The sequence below is a fragment of the Dermacentor andersoni genome, chromosome 1 (genome assembly GCF_023375885.2).
Source record: "Dermacentor andersoni chromosome 1, qqDerAnde1_hic_scaffold, whole genome shotgun sequence".
Taxonomy (NCBI): Eukaryota; Metazoa; Arthropoda; class Arachnida; order Ixodida; family Ixodidae; genus Dermacentor; species Dermacentor andersoni.
This window is the reverse complement of record NC_092814.1, coordinates 183,550,848-183,570,047: the sequence shown is the minus strand read 5'-3', so window position 1 is coordinate 183,570,047 and position 19,200 is coordinate 183,550,848. Positions and strand designations below refer to the sequence as shown.

Here is a 19,200-nt window from a genome sequence, read left to right as displayed (position 1 = left end):
AAGTGTAAATAAATAATGCAGTCATCTGCGGATAAGCAAACATATGTGAAGCTATGTTGTTAGGTAAATCATTTAACCCTTTGATGGATGATGGGACACAGAGGTCCCACTTGACGCGCTCACTTTCTTTCTAGATTGAACGCAAAATCAAAACGTATTACGGCATTGAGTGATGTGGCTCCCTCTATGAGACTTCGAAGAAAACATTCACAGCTGTTTTCTGCACTTAGCAACAGATGGAGCCACAAATTCCGTCAGTTTTGTTTTCTTCAGTTTTTGGATCCACTTCGTGATTTTCTCCTGTTTTCAAAGCTGCGTGAACTGCTTTGAGATGTCTGGTAAGTAAGTTTACCTATTTCTTGCACTATAACAATGTTGAGAGAAAAATAAGGGCGCAATAGTTACCATTTTCGGGCAAAAATAATGTTGCATGTATGAGTCTTGCGGCAGTGGTCTGTTTTGATGCCCGTAGTGTTAGGCTTAGCGAGTCTTGTGTGTGCGCAAACATGACGCTGGAGCTGAATGCCACGATTTATTTTTTTTTTTTTTTGCGTAGGAGAACGAAAAAACCTGAGTCGGGAAGAAGCCTTGGAGCTTTATTTTAGATTACCGGACAAGTCGAATGACAGCGCCGATGAGTACTGCGATAGTTCTGATGAGGAAGACTTTGTGCTTGGAAGCACTGAGAGCAGCGAAGAGGACGACGTTTCGCCACCTCTGCCTGTTCCCACGACAAGCAAGCGCAAAAAAATTGCGCGCAAGCCTTACTCAGGAAAAAGAACAAAACCAAAAAAAGTGAAGAAGCTCCCTGAAGGGTCAGGTGATGATAATACATCCAGCCAGTGGGACACGTCCAAATTCATTGCGACGATTCCGACAAATCATAATGCATCTGGATCGCAGAAGATCTTGGAAAGAAGCACTGCCATTGAAGCATTCATGCTTTACTTCGATGAGGACGTGATCAAACATATCGTGGATCAAACAAACTTGTATGCAGCAACAACCAACCGGAAACGATGGACGACACTCACGTGCTTGGAGCTTCGTGCCTACCTTGGAGTCCTCATTTTGATGAGTGTAAATCGCATGCACCACCTGCAAATGTACTGGTGCTCAGACAGCTTATTTCATGTGAAAGAAATCGCCCAAGTGATGACCTACAAACGATTTCAACACATAACAAACTGCCTGCACCTCAACGACAATGAAAAAATGCCCGACTACGGCTCAAAAGATTTTTACCGTGCATACAAAGTTCGGCCATTGATAGAGATGATGAACGAGAGGTTCCAGGCCCACTACTCGCCATCCAGTCACCTCTCTGTCGATGAGAGCATGATTCTGTTCAAAGGCCGCTCAAGCATGAAACAATACATGCCAATGAAACCAAAAATCAAGAGAGGATACAAAGTTTGGTCTCTAGCGGATTCTGAGACGGGCTATCTCCTAAAGTTCCAGCTCTACGAAGGAAAGAGTATGCAGAAGCCAGAAGACAGAACCTTGGGCGAACACGTTGTCCTGACTTTGGCCGATGGTGCCGTCCCTGCTGGCTCGCAGTTATTTTTTGATAATTTCTTCAGCTCCACTAAGCTGCTTCAAGAGCTGCGAGAGAAAGACATCCTTGCTTGTGGCACATTTAGAGTGAACAAGAGGGATCTGCCATCCGAAGTCAAAGTTGACAACAAGCTGGAGCGAGGGTCCTACATTTGGAGGAAGAAGGCTGATGTGGTAGCCTACCAATGGCGAGACTCTAAAAATGTGCACATCATGTCCAACTATCATGACCCAGAAAGCGTCGTGCAGGTCCAGCGAACCCTTCAAAACGGGAAGAGAAAGGAAGTGGACTGTCCATGTGTTGTGAAAGAATACAACGCATGGATGGGAGGGGTTGATAAATTTGACCAGAAAAGGAATGCCTATCCAGCGGACCGCCGTTCAAAGCGCTGGTGGAGCCGTATCTTTTACTTCATTTTGGCCGCAGCGGTGGTCAATGCTTTCATTCAAATTTCCTCCATGAGTCCTGTCACCTATCTGCAGTTCCGCCTGATGCTTGGGCGTCTCCTGATTGCCCAAAACACGTTTCGAAAATCGAAAACAACGCTGAAAGCCCACTACAACAAGAAAGGCAAGAAGAATGGGCGCGCAATGAGTGGTGTACCAGATGAACTCCGATTTGCCGGAAATGGTCACCACCCCGTCCTCACTGGGAAGCGACTGCGGTGCCGGTGGTGCTCTACAAAGCAGAAGGAAGTGCGCACCAAATACTTCTGCAAAATGTGCAATGTGCCACTATGCGTCACTTGCTTTGGCCCGTTTCACTGCTGCTGACAATTTGACTGAAGTGGATGGTGGGACATACCCTGTCCCACATAGTGAATACATGCTATGTGGTTAGTGGGACATACGCTGTCCCACTTTTTTCTCTTTTGTAAGCAGACAGTTTCCACTCGTGTTTGTTTTGTTTGTAATAAAACTGCCCCAGAAAGCCTCTGGTGATGAAAAATTGCGCCTAAATTACTTGTTCTCGTTGCATCCATCAAAGGGTTAAGTATATTAAACATAAAAGAGGACCAAGAACCGAACCTTGGGGAACCCTCTGATTCTACTTCTATATCGGAGGTATACAGATCCCTTAGTACAAACAAATCGGACGTAAGATGGTAGGAACACACGAATACAGTTGATTATTTACGTATAGACATTAGGAACGCTTAGTTTGTCCAAGAGTAATGAATGGTTAACTTTGACAAAGGCTTTAGAAAAATCAAGAAATATGCAGTCGATGAGAAAATACGCTGTCAAGCTATTAATACAAATCTTGAGTGGACGTTAGTAACTGAGTATCACAGGAGAAGGATTCTCGGAACCCATATTGAGAATTGGATGGGAAAAAAGCTGTTACCATCAAGAAAGTTAAATATATGTGAAAAATACATATGTTACAATATCTGCAAGGTACTGAAGTAAGAAAGATCGGCTTACAATTAAATAGATTATGAGTGGCACAAGATTTGTGTAATGGTACACGCTTGGCGGTTCTACAATCGTCCGGCAAGCAAGCAAATTTTATGACTGAAGAAAATACGTTCTAATATGATCTAGGAATATACGCGTGTGTTTCTAAGAAATTTGGTAGTGATGTCATCAATTCCACAGGATGAGCTAAATTATAGGTTGTGAATTATTTTTAACGACAAAAGAGTAAAAATAATTATGATAATAGCCGATCTATTGGAAAAAGGTTGCCAAATGGTAGGGAGGGCAGTACGTAACTTGGTGTTACGACTGAAAATGTATGAAAGCATTGTTTAGAACAGTGGCGCACAAATGACGTGGTACAGGATCACCGGATTATTTTTCTGAATAAATTAATTCATTCATTTGTGAGACACTTCTTTTATAGCGTACCAGGAGCCCATCGGATTATTTTTTAGCATGGCAGTGAGGGTAGTATCAGAGTCCTTTGATACTTTGGTAGCATTAAAAGGGCCCTGAACCACTTTTATCGAAGTCGAGAACTCTTTAATAGAGCGTCTTAGAATAGGGGCCTCGATCGTTTTTGGGGTCCCAGAGAAATAGCATCGAAGTTACTGCGCATGCGCGAGACACAAATTGCGTTTGGGTTTTGCGTCGGGCACGCTATTTCATTGATTTAGTGGAAGCCACAAAAGTTGCCCAGAAAATAGTTTCCTACAATATACTAGAGGGAACTCTGGCGCTGCAGTCGTTGACCTACCATGGGGATGATGGGAAGTACATGGATTTGTCTGATCTTCGTGCGTGCGACTTCTGACGTTCTTGTGGCTTTGTTTATTACGCTTTATATGCCTTCATTGTCGTAAATTTCAGAGCAATCTATATTCTTCGAAGTGCAGAAGGCGCTGCGAACACGCACAATCGCTACTAATTGCAACGATTGAGTTTGTCGAGGTGGCCAAATCGAAACGCGCCAAGCGTCTCAAGGCACTGGCATGCCCGCGATAAATTGATAAGGGCGTTTCACATCGCTTCTCGGTGTATGCGTCTGTGGCATAATGGCCTCAACAGCAGGCCTCTGTGCTATAGGTCCGGTGTTCGAATCCTGCCGTCGGACAATTTTAATAATGGTGCTTATTTAATACGTAGTACATTGTTGAAAATGACGAGTTTACAAAGTCACAAAACCGTTTGAAGCCAGAAGGGCGAAGTTTAGGCAAATCCATGCACTTACCATAATTTCCATGCTGGTACAACTAAAGGGGCTTTAGGTACAGCCGCTCCCATTGCAGCTCCCGTAGATGGATGGATGTATGAGCGTCCCCTTTGGAGCGGGGTGGTGGGTTGCGCCAGCAAGCTCTTGTTATTAAATTGCCTAATGTACTATACCTATGTTAAAGAAAGAAAAAATAAAAAGAAAGGGAAAACAAACCCACGATGAATTCCCATAACCAAATCTTCTGAACCTCTATTGTGAACTTTGTTTTTGCACGCCTCCGTTGTTTGTCGTTTCCCTACTTTTCTTCCACTAATCTTCCAATCGCCGCTTACTAATCTCTACTGCAGACATGTTTACTTTTCCCTGCTTTCGCTGAACCCAAAGGTTTAAGGAGGCCAGAGATGCCTAAATCGACCCCTTAGCAGATATCTTCACACTCTAATAAAACATGCTCTATCGTTTCCCTAGCTTTACCGCAGCAAGCACATGCTTTTTCCAGCGTCTTCTAAGGCATCCTGATCTTGATTCGAAAAGTAATGAGCTTGGATCCCTTTGAGTTATCATAAATTATTTATTTTCTGATTTCGTTTTTCCTCTTAAGTAGTTACTCATAGCAGGTTTCTTTTCAATTGCCGCCTCCCATGAGATTATCTCAGCCTCTCTGACTTTCCGCTTGATGTTCTTTGTTGCCATGTTGCTCACCATACAGGTCGCATAATTGCTGGTAAGCTTCCTAGTTCTTTTCCTCCACAGTGAATCAATGTTTTTCCTGTACAGATACCTGAACACTCTCCCAGCCCATTTATATATATATGTAACTTTCTTCCATATTCCTCAGCCGTTCTTCATACTCAATTTTACTGCGAGCTTCCCTCACTTCAAAACTAGTCCAGCCCATATCACCCTGCACAGCTTCATTTGTAGTCTTCCCGTGAGCGGCCAATGCGCCGCGTCCCACTCACCTTTGGTTGCCATTTAGTCCTGATTGTAGCCCTGAATTCAAGCAAACAGCATTTCCAAATGTAAGCCCTGGAACCCTTACACCTTTCCACATACCTCGGAGCACCTCGTACCTATTGTATCCCCATAGCGCTGTGTTTCATTATGGCCGCATTTCCCTTCCCCTTTGTTGTTATTCTTTTTTCCTGTGTTTCCAAATATCTATCGCCCTCGTTTATTCATATACCAAGTTATTTATATTCTTTTTCCAGAGGTATTTCCTGGCCCTGAATTAACACTGTCTGTTCAGTGGTTTCATTGAATACCATAATACCTGATATTTTAACGCTAAATCTCAGACCTAAATTCTCGCCTTCCTGTCCACAGATATTAGCCAGACGTTGCAAATCACTTTGCTCGTTAGCTAGCAACGCAATGTCGTCCGCATAAAACAAACCTGGAAGCTGCTGCTCCCGTACTGTACCCGCCTTTCCTCTGGCGCCCTTCCCATCCTCATCATGTATATATCTATGTACATCATAAGCAGCAGTGGGGATAAAGGGCACCCCTGCCTCGGTCTCTTGTTGATATCAACTTTCTCCTCGCTCACCTTTTCCCATTCAATGCAAGCAGTATTTTCTAGGTAAATCTATCTCCCAAAAGCTGTATACAATCGTCACCCAAGCTTTCCCCTTCCAAAATATCCCACAAAATGTTGCGGTCTACGTTGTCATGCGCTCCTGTAATGTCCAAAAAGGCCACATATAAGGATTTCCTTTCTACTCTGGATATTTCAGTAGACTGAGTAAAGACAAATAAGTTGTCACCCAGACGCCTACCTATTGTGAAGGCATTCTGAAGTTCACCCAGAATGACATTATTCTCTGCCCATGCTTGCAGCTTTAATTTAATCGCCTGCATTGCTAACCTGTATATTATCAATTTAATGGCCAATGGTATATATGACTGACTGAATAAACTTTATTGAAACCAGCAAGAGATGGTAGCTGGGCCTAGGCCTCCCACGTGGGGACGTCGAGGTGTTGCCTCTTCGCCGCCTCGCAGGCCTGCTGGGTCGCCCAGAGTTGGTCGTCAAGGTTGGGGCTACGCAGGGCAGCGTGCCATCTCAACGAGAGGGTCGTGGGGTTAGTGTCGGGGTATTGGTGTGTACAGTCCCAAAGCATGTGTGGAAGTGTGGCTGGCTGTGTCTTGCAGATATGGCACGTGGGATTGGGGTAAATGTCTGGGTAAATCTTGTTGTAAAGTTGTAACGAGGGGTAAGTATTGGTTTGTAGCAGGCGGAAAGTTGTAGCCTGCGCTAGGGATAGTTTGTTGTGTGGGCCGGGGAAGGTTCTACGCTCTAAGTAGAAGGACTTCACAAGATCATTGTAGCGTGTCAGGCGATTCCTACCGGTGGGGGCAGCCTCCCCTTCTCCCGCGCGGTTAACTAGGCCTCGCGCTAGGGAGTGGGTAACCTCGTTGAGGTTGGGGAGGTGCGGGTGGACGGTGCCTACATGAGCCGGGAACCAGACGAGTGTAACCTGATGGTCGGTTGAGCGGGGCGCTTGTTGCAAGATGCGCAAGGCTTGGTGTGAAATACGGCCGTTGATATAGTTGATAACGGCGGAGCGGGAGTCAGAGACGATGGTATGGCATGTTGGGTCTAGTGTGGCTAGCGCGATGGCCACTTCTTCAGCTTCCTCAGCGTGTGGGGTTACTAGGCTGATAGCATGGTGGAGAGAGCCTTCACGCGTGGTGACGGCTGCAAAGCGGGTACCGTGGGGATATTCGGCGGCGTCGACGAAACTCACACCGTCGTGGCGAGTAAGGGATTTGGTGAGAACCGTGGCACGTGCTGTGCGACGTGCGTGGTTGTATTCGGGGTGCATGTTTCTGGGGATAGGATCGGCGTGAATCCAAGCTCGTATGGTGGAGGGGATCTGGTGCTTATGGCCGTGTTGATGGTGGTAGGTGATACCGTGCGAGGTGAGGATATGGCGACCCGTCGCTGTGAGAGTGAGTCTCTCCAGCTGAGAGCGACGTTGGGCCTCGATGAGTTCGTCCAGTGTGTTGTGGACGCCTAGTTGAAGGAGGAGGTCAGTGCTGGTGCAACCGGGGAGGCCGAGGGCTTGTTTATAGACACCGCGTATAAGTATGTTGATCTTGGTGTGTTCAGCCTTGTACCAGTTTAGATACGCAGCAACGTAGGTGATGTGGCAAATTACGAATGACTGGATTAATCGGAGCAGATTCTCCTCTTTCATACCCCCACGGCGGTTGGAGACCCGCTTCAAAAGTCTCATGGTGTTGGCTGCATTCATCTTGATTTTGGCGAGGGCCATGCCATTCGCACCGTTCGCCTCTATGAGCAAGCCGAGCACACGGATATTGGTGACTAGGGGTATGGGGCTCCCATCCATGAGATGAAGCGCAATGTCTTCGTAATGGCGTTTAGCGGTGTAGTATTTTGGACGGCATATATATATATATATATATATATATAATGGTATATATGAGTGAATTCTTTTTCCCCTTACCTTTATAAATTAAATTCATTCTACTTTGCCTATCATTTAAAATGTTTTCAACAGCGTTCAACAGAGCTTCCCGCAGACACCACTGCAAGACTTCCCTATCGTAACTATTGCATTAAACTCTATGGTCCAAAACATTTGCGCCAACAAACATGGCGGCACCCATCGAAGCGACGGCTCTAACCTAGCACCAAACTGGGCTCGATTCGTGGTAACGTATGAATTAAGTTCGTAAGCTAGGAGAAGTGAACGCGGTGATCGCTTTCTCTCAGCTTACTTGTGTAATGAGCATTGATTCATTAGACGCCGCTGATTCCGAATTCGATTTTCGATTCAATGACTCGTAGGCCTAATTCACAGCTTCACCTGACTGGTGAAAGCGTGTAAAGTTGCACTCTAAAAAAAAAGTTTACACCTTTTGGGTTGTATTTTGTTCCCAAACGATAATCGTCATGCGTCTTGCCCGCATTTCCCTTCTTTAACGCTGCGAGCCCGGTACTTCCTAGCCACGAACAGGTCGCGCGTTATCAGTTTGACACAGCGTTCTCGACAGGAAAGTAGCCAGCACCTAACAAAGCAGTGTGGAGTAAGGGAGCACATATCTCTGAGTATAAAGGAGGGAGTAGGGAATTCGCTCCCGTCTTGCTGCCGCGCTGATGACCTCGCTTATTTAACTCTCTGACGGGGCGAAATTGGAGGTGGGGAGGAAGCGATTAGCTCGATTCCACAAAGGCGGTATTACAGCGTTATTTCCCATGTCGAGATAATTGCGCTCCTCCCGAAAAAGCGCCACCCCTCACGCCCTGAGCAGACACAAAGGGCAGGACCCAATGAGAAGACACGAAGGAGAAGAGGTCGTCGTCGCCGTCTCCTAGTTCTTGCGGTGGAGACCCACCTCACCCGGCCCACCGCTTCGAGCCGCCAGCCGCGTGTATTCGAGGGCATCACGCTCGGAAAAACACTTGTATGTCGCGCGTATTGAGCAACAGAAACTTGTATCGGGAGTTTTTCATGTTGCTCTACCATTTCCTCATTGACATTTTCCACCTAATTAGAACATTTGAGAAGTTGAACAATCAATTAGGACTAATTATTTAATTAGGCGGAATGCAAACCTTGGTTCTGTCCAGCTAGGTGGACAGAACCAAGGTAATGTACACGTGGTAGAACCAACTACGTAGACAGCGAACGAAATATGAACTATCAGCGTCAAATGAAAGTTGAACGCGCTCCGCTGTTCAACTTTCATTTGACGCTGATAGAACGTAAAGGCAATCGCTGGCGATCTCCACCGCAGTCACAACCGGTATTACTCTAGAACTGTCCAAGCTTGGGAGCTTATCACTGTATACAATTAAAGCACGAGAAGCCCAGGCTTGTAAACGGAGATTTAGTTTAGCTTTTCTTTGCACACATTCTCTCCGAAATTATTCGTACGCGGTGACAGCGGTTGCCCTGGACATGCCTATACCACCTATACGTTGCGAAATGTGCAAAGTGATCCAAGGTACTTTGACTCCTTTTGCTAAATCCTTTCTGCATATGCCTAGCGGCAAGTCCATGCACCAATAGAATTAAAAAAAAAAAGAGGTCCAAGGCACTCTATAATCACTTTTGACCAATGATTATTTCAAATATGCGCGGAAACCAAGGTCAGATGTCGTCTGTGCACAACCCGCCTTTTTCACGGCGCGCGAAGCGGCGCATGCGCGCTGCACTAGCGTTGCGCAACGTGTTGGAAGGGTCGCGCGCGCGGCCGCGAGGCCCGATCGGACGCGCGCTGCTGCAGACACTCGTGCCGTGTACCGCGTTGAAATTCCACTGGTAGCTCGGTGTCGGTGCGGTGCCGAAAACGTGCATAGCGTAAAGGTACGTCCTCCAAGGTAAATACACCAGGTAGCGAAGCTTCCATAAGAACCCATACGTTCAAAACATGGCGGTTCATCGGAGGTTTATGGGGCTTAGCGCCATCTGTATGTGGTGGGAACACTTCCGGCGGAAGAAAAAATAATGTGACGCCATGTCCGTTAAAAGCAGAAGTGACGTAATTTTGTTTTTGAAGGCGCGAAATTTGTTTTGTTGGCCTTTCTTTGGAGGTATATATTCAAATGCCCCGCCATTCGACTTGATGGGCGTTTCGAGCTTTCAGCGCGGAAAGCGATGTAGGAAAAGGCCAGCCGTACGGTTCTCGAAATCGCACCCCTGCACAGAACATACTTTCTTTGGAGGCCGACGAAAGCCTTAGGTGTTGAGTGCTGATCCTATCGTCGGACGCAGTCGCACGAGAACAACTGCACAATTATCTGGCGGTCGTAACTCACTACTTTTGACTGAACAGATTAAGAAGCGATGAAGCTACCCGTGTCACCAAGTTCAGACAAACTTCGACAAGCAAAAAAGCACAACGCGTGAGGGGGCGTATTTCAACAGGTCAACTTTACGAGCGCACCTTTTTGCTCATTTCAAGACACGCATTACATTGCGAGTGATAGTGGTGTCAACGTCCCCTGTAACGATGGGCGCTGAAAAGAAATGCATTTATTAATAATAATAAAGTTAAATAAACTCGTATTTTCTTAACTCGTCACGAATATATAAAATTTATCAGAAATTTTATTTTCGTTGAATGAATCTAACTATGTCTCGCTTGAACTAAAAGACGCTTTTTTTCTTTCCCAATGTTTGTTCCCTCCAAACCTAGTCGCGCTTCAATCGCTGCTCCCATAACCCCCCTTGCTGATGTCGGTGACAATCTGTACTGAACCGCTTTTCGCCCGAAGCTTCGCGACCTATTTGAATCGACCTTGCGTCCTCCCTTGCAGAAATAAGCGTGCGCAAGGCGGCGCGCATAAGAACGCGCGTCGCGTTCCGAAGGCTGCACCACTGCGCGTTCGCGGTGGCGGAGAGCGGCGGGCAGGCGAGAGTTCTCGCCCTCTCTCGAGATTCCTCGGGAGCCCGCGAGAATCCCCGCGCGTTTCAGTGCCAGAACTCCAGTGCCAGATGGCAGCCAGCTAGTTCTGGTTCTGATAGGAAATCACGTGGGCTGGGATCCCTAGACAAACCGAACGTGCCCGAAGTTTGCAAAATCGAACGCCGGTACAGCTGGCCAAATGTAAACACGCTACCACCATTGCAGCGCCCGGCGAGGCCGGCGCGGGCTCGGCGTAGTCGGCCCATTTATGCGTTGCCAGCTTGAAAATGTATAGTTGCATTCAGGGATACGATCACTTTCGCGCGATTTCACGCGACTCGATCGGCGCAGGACGCGCACTGGGGCAACCTCACCTTGCGCAGCGCAACAGATGGCCTCCGACGCGGCGGATGACAAGACGCGAAATCGCGCGTAAGTGATTGTATACTCGAAAGCGATATCTCGAGGATCCCTGCTCGCAGCGATCACGTCGCCCAACGGCGACATTGACGAGTTGGCGTTGTGTCATCACAAGACATGAAAAAGCAGGTTATCGAGTACGTCTCATACGCATAAAATTTCGTGCCGACCTGCTTGGGCTTCGATTTCAGAAAGTTTGTTGTGGCTGATTGTGCTTCTAATTTTGACCCTAAGGAGATGAGGACGCGGCTGGCGCATGAAAATGCACGCCGCCTGTGACCAGCGAAACGTTTCACACATTGGTAGCGATCATGAGAGCAATAAGCCAATGTACGTGTGTCTAATGTACCGAGTGCAATCAGTGCATTCTTAGATCAACGGCCTGCAGTTGAACACATATCGGTTTCGAGCTGCCACCTAAGCATACGACGGAGAAACGGAGCGAACACGGGCTAGCTGCAAAGCCTTCGCCAACTGCAGAAAAAGGAGATATATACATACGCCAGGTATGTGAAAAGGAAGGCCACCAGAGAAAGACGAAACCAAAATGTACCGCAATTTGTGAATGAGCGTCTACAACATGCGTGGAACACGATGCAGATAACACGCACCGCGAAGAAGCCTTCAGGGGACACACACACGAATGCTTCAAACGGTTCACCACTGCTCGTATCACACCACTTCGCAATGCGGAACGGAGCGTAAGCACCTAAAAAAGATAACGCTAGAAGTAAGGAAATCCGAAGATGACCGTAGACAGTTGGCTGAGCGAGGTAAATTTAAGTCCTCAAGCGCCCGCGTTGCAATCCGTGAAGTCCCCACAAAGATGGCGGCGAGCGCCCATCGCCTCTTTTAGTCGTCTGCTAGCCAGAGAGAGAGAGAGAGAGTAAAACATCTTTATTAATAATATTTGAATGGCGAGAGCAGTGTGGGAGGAACCCTCAGTCCAGGGTCCCTAAGATGATTCCGGCGATGTTTCGAGCCCGTAGTATCACAGCTCGGAGGACCTCGGGAGGTCCGTCGCTGAGGGCATCGTCCCACAGCTCTTTGTTGCGTAGGGGGTAAAGGAGAGTTGGCAAGGGAGGAAAGAGGTTTGCAGTGCACTCAATCGTGACGTGGAAGATAGTGGGCGAGCTGCCACAGCCAGAGCAATTAACGATCTGCATAACAGTGTGGGTAGAATTTATTGAGAGAGACAAGATTTGGAGAAGTTGCGGTTTGTAACTGGCGTAATGCCACTGCTTCCTCCCGCGATAAGGACGGCGGTGGTGCGGTGTGGGTGCGACGAATGCGTGTATAATGACGGAGTATGTCTTTGTAACGGAGCAAGGGATCCCCCTACTCTGAACTAGTCGCCTCACCACGCCGAGTCGCCCGCGGAGGGAAATTTCTCTGGCAACCGCATGTGCGCGTTCGTTATCCGGCAGCGAGGTATGACCAGCGGTCCAGAGTAAGTGGATGCGGGGAAGTGTGGTTGGTGTATTTTGCGGTATCTGTTTGAGAATTTGGTGCGCCGCTCTCGGGATGCCATGTCCTCATAGGAACGCCCGGCATGCCTGTTGCGAGTCCGTCAATGTATACACTTCCTCAGGAACACGGATGGCGTATCGAATTGCAAGAACAACACCGAGAATTTCTCCGTAAGCGGCATTTGTTCCGCGCATTGCAGCAGAGTCTCTCAGGGATTCGGTACCATCCAAAACTACCGAGGTATAGCCCTCTTGAGTGCGTGATGTGTCCGTGCATAAAGTATGTGTTTCCGGGATGTTTTCAAGCATGTGGCCAATGTATCGTACACGGGCTTTGCGCCGCCCTTTGTCATGCTCGGGGTGCATATTACGTGGCAATGGATGAATACTTAGTGCTTGGCGTATCGCTGACGACAAGATCGTTGGACGGGTTTCAGACTCAAGGGGTGGAACAGAGTATCCTAGCCGTGTGAGAAGATGGTGGCCAGTAGGAGTGAGTAGGAGGCGCTGGCGATGGCTGACCCAATGTGCCTCTAGCAGCTCGCCTAGTGTGTTATGTGTCCCTAAGTTAAGAAGACGGCGTGTGGAAGTATAATTCGGGAGACCATGGGCCAGCTTCGTCGCTTTGGGAATCATTGCGTCTATGCGAAGTTGTTGCGCTTGGGTCAACCGCTGAAATGGGAGATGGTATGTAAGGCGGCTGATCACGCATGCCTCCACCAAGCGCAGCAGGTCCTCTTCTCGAAGGCCCGAGCGCCTGTTGGAGACCCTCCGGATCATGGCCAGAATTTGCTCAATCTGTCTGGATAGAAGGGAAACAGTGTAGTTTGACCTGCCATCCGCTTGGACGTGTAGGCCGAGGATACGAGCACGAGTAACCTGTGCTATCGGTGTGCCATCCACGTGCACAGTGATAAGGGGAGTAGAGGAACGGCTCCGGGGGCGAATGATTATGAGCTCCGACGTTTCCGGAGCACATCTTAAGCCGCATTTTATCGCGTACTCGGAAACTGTATCGACTGCTTGCTGCAGTCGGTCCTGGATGGCTCCGTCGGAACCCCGTGTCGACCAGATAGTAATGTCGTCCACACAAATAGCGTGGGCGACATCAGGGATCTGGTCGAGTAGCCGGGGGGAGCCCTGCGAGCGCGATATTTAATAGAGTAGGGGAAAGAACTGAGCCCTGGGGTGTCCCACGTTCTACAAGGCGAATCGTACCGGATCGATGCGGTCCCATTCCTACGGTGGCTGTGCGATCTCGAAGAAATGCGCGGATATAGTTGTACATACGAATTCCACAGTGTGAATGTGCAACATTGTGAAGGATGAGGTCATGCTCAACATTATCGAATGCCCCTTTGAGGTCTAAGGCGATGAGTGCATGCTCTCGTTTGGGCGGACGACGGAGGTCCTATGACTTCCTCCCGCAATTGTAAAAGCACATCTTTGGCAGACAGATGAGCCCGATATCCAAATTGAGAGTTAGAAAAGAATGATTTTTCTTCGAGGAAGGGCTGCAGACGCCGCAAGAGTACATGCTCCATGAGCTTACCAATGCAGGATGTTAGGGAGATGGGTCGTAAGTTTTCAACCTTAACAGGCTTGCCCGGTTTGGGGATCAGTGTGATGACGGCGTGTCGCCATGCTTGGGGAAGCATGCCCTTGCGCCAGCAATCATTGAAGATATGGGTGAGGTGGTGAATATCCGCGTCACTGAGGTTACGAAGGGTGGCGAATCGGATGTGGTCGGCTCCCGGTGCCGTGTGGCGGCGTAGGTCTTCTGGACCACCCGCACCTCGTCAGATGTGATGTCTGCATCGAGCAATTCGTTCGCCTCGCCTACATAAGGATAGTCAGGGTACTGCGGCGGCGGGCCTGTGGGTATGAAGTGCTTCTCTAGCTCTCTGAGGAGTGTCGAGACATCGTCCCTGTACTCGTGTATTAAGAGGAAGCTTTAGCTCGAGGGCTCCTATCTAAATACATGTAAAAGGAGAATTCGTTTTTCTCGGCAACCACTGCACCAAATTTGACGAGGTTTTTTGCATTTAAAAGACAAACTTAATATCTAGTGACTGTTGGTTTCGAATTTTTGAGTTAGTTCGTCAATTTTTTATTAAAAATTGGAAAAAATCAAAAATTTTCAAAAAACGAAACTATCAGGTTTACAACTCTGTAACTCAACCACGAAAAATTATAATACAATTCTGTGAATTGCATCTAATAGTACATCTAAAGCGGACAAAATTGATATCTTACACATGAATATAAAGAAATTTAATCATAGGGAAATACAACTTTTGCAAAACCGTTGTAAGCAACGTAACAAATTCACGTAAGATGTAGAATGACATATTGAATTTGTCCGCTTTGAATGATCTAATGGATGCCATTTACAGAACCGCGATATCAGTTCTTTAAGCAGAGCTATGAATTTGTAAACTTCGTGCTTCTATTTTTTTCAAACGGTCAAATATTTGAAAATCGTTTTAAGAAAATTCAAGCCCTAAATCGAAATTCCGCTTCCAACAGTCACTAGAATTTAACTTTCTCTTTCAAATGCAATAAATTTCATCAAAATCGGTCCAGGGGTTATCTCATAAAAACGTTTTTGCGTTTTACATGTATTTGAATAGGCCGCGTCGGAGTTGGGCCCGAGCTAAAGCTTCCTCTTAAGATGTGCAGCTGTTGAAATGTTTTTCCCTTTGTTGTGGTGGGATCTGTGAGTGAGCGAGTGAGCGAAGAATCGACCACGTTTTTGCTGTGCTCAATGTGCCTGAGAGGCGATCGCAAAATCCTCGCCAGTTATTCCTCGTAAGGATATATGCATACTCCTGAGATTCCCGTGTAATTTGATCTATACGTTTCCTAAGTTTTCGGTTGAGGCGTTGTCGTTTCCATCGTCATGTCAACCCTCTGCGGGCGTTCCAAAAATGAAGTAAATGCGGGTCTATGTCTGGTGTCTCGGTTGTGGTGCGCAGTGTGCTCGTGGTGGCCTCTAGATCTTGTGCGAGAGAGTCAAGCCAGCGTTCGTACCCTTGGCGCTCAGGTGGGTCCTGGCGACGTTCCCTGAATTTCGCCCAATTCGTTATACGCACATTTCGCTCGGGCCTGCGCGCACTCCGTAATAACAAGGTTGTCGCCACAATGTAGTGGCCATACCAAGGTGCTCCTCTAAAGGCCCGTGCGCAACGACTGGGCCAGTATTGCGCACGAAGGTAAGGTCAGGACAGGTGTCACGAGATACGCTGTTGCCTATCCGAGTGGGGTGCTCTGGGTCGGTAAGCAGTGTGTATCTCATGTTACAGATGGCATTCCATAAGCGGGTCCCTTTAGCCTGCGATTTAACGTAACCCCATGCAGTATGCGGAGCGTTAAAGTCGCCGGCCACCACACAAACCCGTCCAAACCTACCAAATTATGTTAGTAGGTGCTGAAAACAGTGCGTTCGCGAACGGGGGGAACTGTATGCATTGAGTATAAACAGACTCTCGCTGCGTTTACCTTGCGTAATTATTTCCAATATTTGGTGAGGAATGTCAATGTTAGTGGTATGCATGTGACATGTAACAGGTTTCGAAACTAAGGCTCCCACAAGAGGAGAGACACCCGAGAGCGCGCTGTAGCCGGATAAAGAAGGGGTGCAATTGACTTCCTGTAAGAGGATTACATCGGGAGGGTTCGTGGATGTGGCGATATACTGCTGTAGGGAACCTTGTTTTCGGCGGAATCCCCTACAATTCCACTGCCACACCACTAGTTGCTCCGCGTTACGCGGAGCCATCATCATCGCGAGAGGAAGCAGGCGGTCGTGCATAGGGATGCGGGCGCCTGGTGCCCACATTTGAAGGTTGCGGCCGAGAGCCTTGGTCGGTGGTGGTGGTGGTGGTGGTGGTAAAGCGCGCTTTCGTTGTTACCGCTAAGCTCAGGAACTTGCATGCGTGCGAAAGTGCACTCTATACATGATTTCACTTGCTCCGTAATCCTTATTTGAAGGGCCTCCATTTGGCGTTCTATCCTGTCCAGAGCCGCCTGCATACTAGTGCTCATGTCTGCCACCAGCGCGTCCATTTGTTTTTGCAGGCGCTCACAGCGCGCCTCTATGTCACGACGTAGGCGGGCTCATTAGAGGATCATTCATTAGAGGATCGGGATTTGATAACGAATTGGTAATAGGGGAAGGGGTAGGGAGAGATTTACGGGGCGGAGCGAGCAGTGGGGGACCCTCCGCCCGACCTACCTCCCGAGGCACCTCCATTGCTGTTTTCTCCTCCGGGGTCCGCTGCACCCCTGAAGGGACCAGGGTCACCTTGGCTGGGGCGTTGGTCTGCAGGGCCTTCTTGTAGGGTTGTTGGGAAGATGGGGAAGGAGGGTGCCTCTCTGGGAGGCGCACCGATGCCTCGCGGGATCGGGACCGAGACTTGGAGCGGGTCCGGAACTTGCGACGGGATCTCGAACAGGTCTCCGACCGGACTTGTCTGGTCTCCTTCGTTGGGGCTCGCGACGTTCGGGCCTCCGCGTATCTGTGGTAGTGGTCGGGTCCCTGGAGGGTTGGAGTTCAGGCTGCTCTTTCTCGAGAGCTTTCCGCACCCAAGCTTTGTTCAGTGTCTGCCTAGCACGCCGCGGGCAGTTTGGATCCGCTGTAGGGTGGGTCCCGTCACAGGATCTGCAGTGTGGGGTGCACGGATGTGACGGGGTGGGGTTGTCAGTCCCGCACGTCGCGCAAATGACCACGTGCGGCGTAGGACAGTAATCAGCCCAGTGGCCGAGCTTGTCACATATCTTGCAGACCAATTGGCGGGGTCGATGGGGGTAGCAGCGGAGTTCTGCACCATAGAAACGCACTTAGCGAGGCACTTTAAGTCCTTCAAATGTTACCAACACAACGTTGGTTTGACCCATCATTCGTGCTTGAAGTATTTGAGTTCCAGGAGCCAAAAGCTCATCCACTAGCTTGGAAGACGGTGTACCGGGCAAAAGACCAGGAACAATTCCCTTGCGCATGAGTTGTCTGGGGCCGCACAATATGTTGTGATGGGATAGACCCGCTGACCAAGGTTCAGCTCCCTCACCTTGTACAATGCGTCGGCTACGTGTGACTGGGGTGTGCTGATGATTGCCAAGTTCTGCTGAGGTCGCAGTCGGGATATGATGTCCTGACGATCGTCGGTGGTCAAGCCGGCTGCACTCCATAGAGCACTGGCGAGTTCTGGGCGCGTCCACTTATCGAGGCAAAGTCCTCCGTGAGGCCGCAGAATTATCTTTTCATCGTGCAAAGGAAGTTGAGGCAGGTTCTGATTCCGACTGCGCTTGCGTGCGGTAGGCTGAGAGGCGTCCGGAATGCCCAAGATGTTCTCGGAGGGTTGCGTCTTTGACGGATGCGTCGCTTATGTATGACTGTCTTCCAACAGCCACCTGTGTCGTCGTCAGCTTTGTCGTCGTAAATGTTCGGGGTAGCATCTTCCTCCATCCTTTTCCGCATCGGAGTGTCCACCTCTCGTTGTTGGAAGGAAAAATTGGCGACGACAGGATCGGCGGCCACTCCCGCGGTATCCACCTCGGGCGTCTTCGTTGTTGTCGAGGGACGCGCGGCGGCGTTCTCCGTCGCCGATTGCGTCTTCTGCTCGTTGGAAAATGACGTTGCGGTAGATAAATGCTCCATCGAAACAGCGGTGAATCAATGAATCATCGGTCATCAATAAAGCCACTGAAGATGTGATAAAGCGGACTCAGTACTGCGTAGCATGCAGAAGGACACCTATTCCAACACGTCCTCTATAGGCAGCAGCTGGTGTTCAACGACGCTGACGAATTCATAGATAAGGGCACACTGAAATCTGATGTATCTTTTCTTTCTTTCTTTTTTCTTTTGTGCAGGCGTCTCCATTGCTAATTCGGCTCATTTAGAAGTGGCTATTTACTTTCTTCAACGCATCGGTGTTGCCTTTTCTCTACACGTTGGTCGCTTCCCGGTCTGTCTGTTTATTTCACTTTTATTTTTTGACATGAACCTGTTTTTGCAGCACCGCCAATTTAATTTGGCTTTTGTCCGAAGCAAGTTTCTGGCGCGAAATAGCTGCGCGCGCGCTCTGTCGATGCGGTGCGAGCAAAGCAGGGATTTTTAAACATGCTATGCCTTACATTGCTTATCGCGTTTCGTGCGTGGTCAGAGTGGCGCTTCCGCCGCGTTATCAAGGGGCTTTTGTTATCAATGTGATCAGTCGGATAATAAGTGACGTAGAGAGGAACGAACAGCTGCAAAGCCGCGAAGCCTGCTGTTGGTGCTCGTTCCTTACCTTTATCAAGGTGATGCGCTGTCTCTTCGGGTTTGCGACAGGCAATGCAGTTGCTTTAAGACAGCTTATTTGAGGGCGCTGCTTGATGATGCGGGTGGGAGCGCAATCACGTGGGATTTTTCATATTTCAGGAGGTTTGTTTGCCAGTCGGAAAAAATTGCACGCAATTAGTACGTCGCTGAAAGCGCAGCAGTTAGATGTCATTTGCGGGTGCCTGGGGGTGCCTACAAATGCCCCATTGACACTTTGATAATTAGGACAGTACTTCTCGAATTAGACAATTGATTGCAATTGCCGAATTAAATTTCAGGATCGAAAGAATTACTGGCGGCTTCTTCACTGTACTGGAAACAATATATGCACTACGTTTTCTTCGAGTAACGCAACTGCTCTTTTTTTTGGTGTCTTGGCGCATGATACGTAGACGGGGAACCCT

General features: G+C 48.5%; 1 protein-coding gene across 1 annotated transcript; it reads left to right on the top strand.

Annotated features, from left to right (window-relative positions):
• The first annotated feature begins 331 nt into the window (after nt 1-331).
• On the top strand, nt 332-2,331 carry LOC126547221 (piggyBac transposable element-derived protein 4-like). Its single transcript, XM_050195120.1, has 2 exons — nt 332-338; nt 557-2,331. Exons 1-2 carry the CDS (start codon nt 332-334, stop codon nt 2,329-2,331), a joined length of 1,782 nt encoding a protein of 593 aa, XP_050051077.1.
• The last annotated feature ends 16,869 nt before the right edge of the window (nt 2,332-19,200 follow it).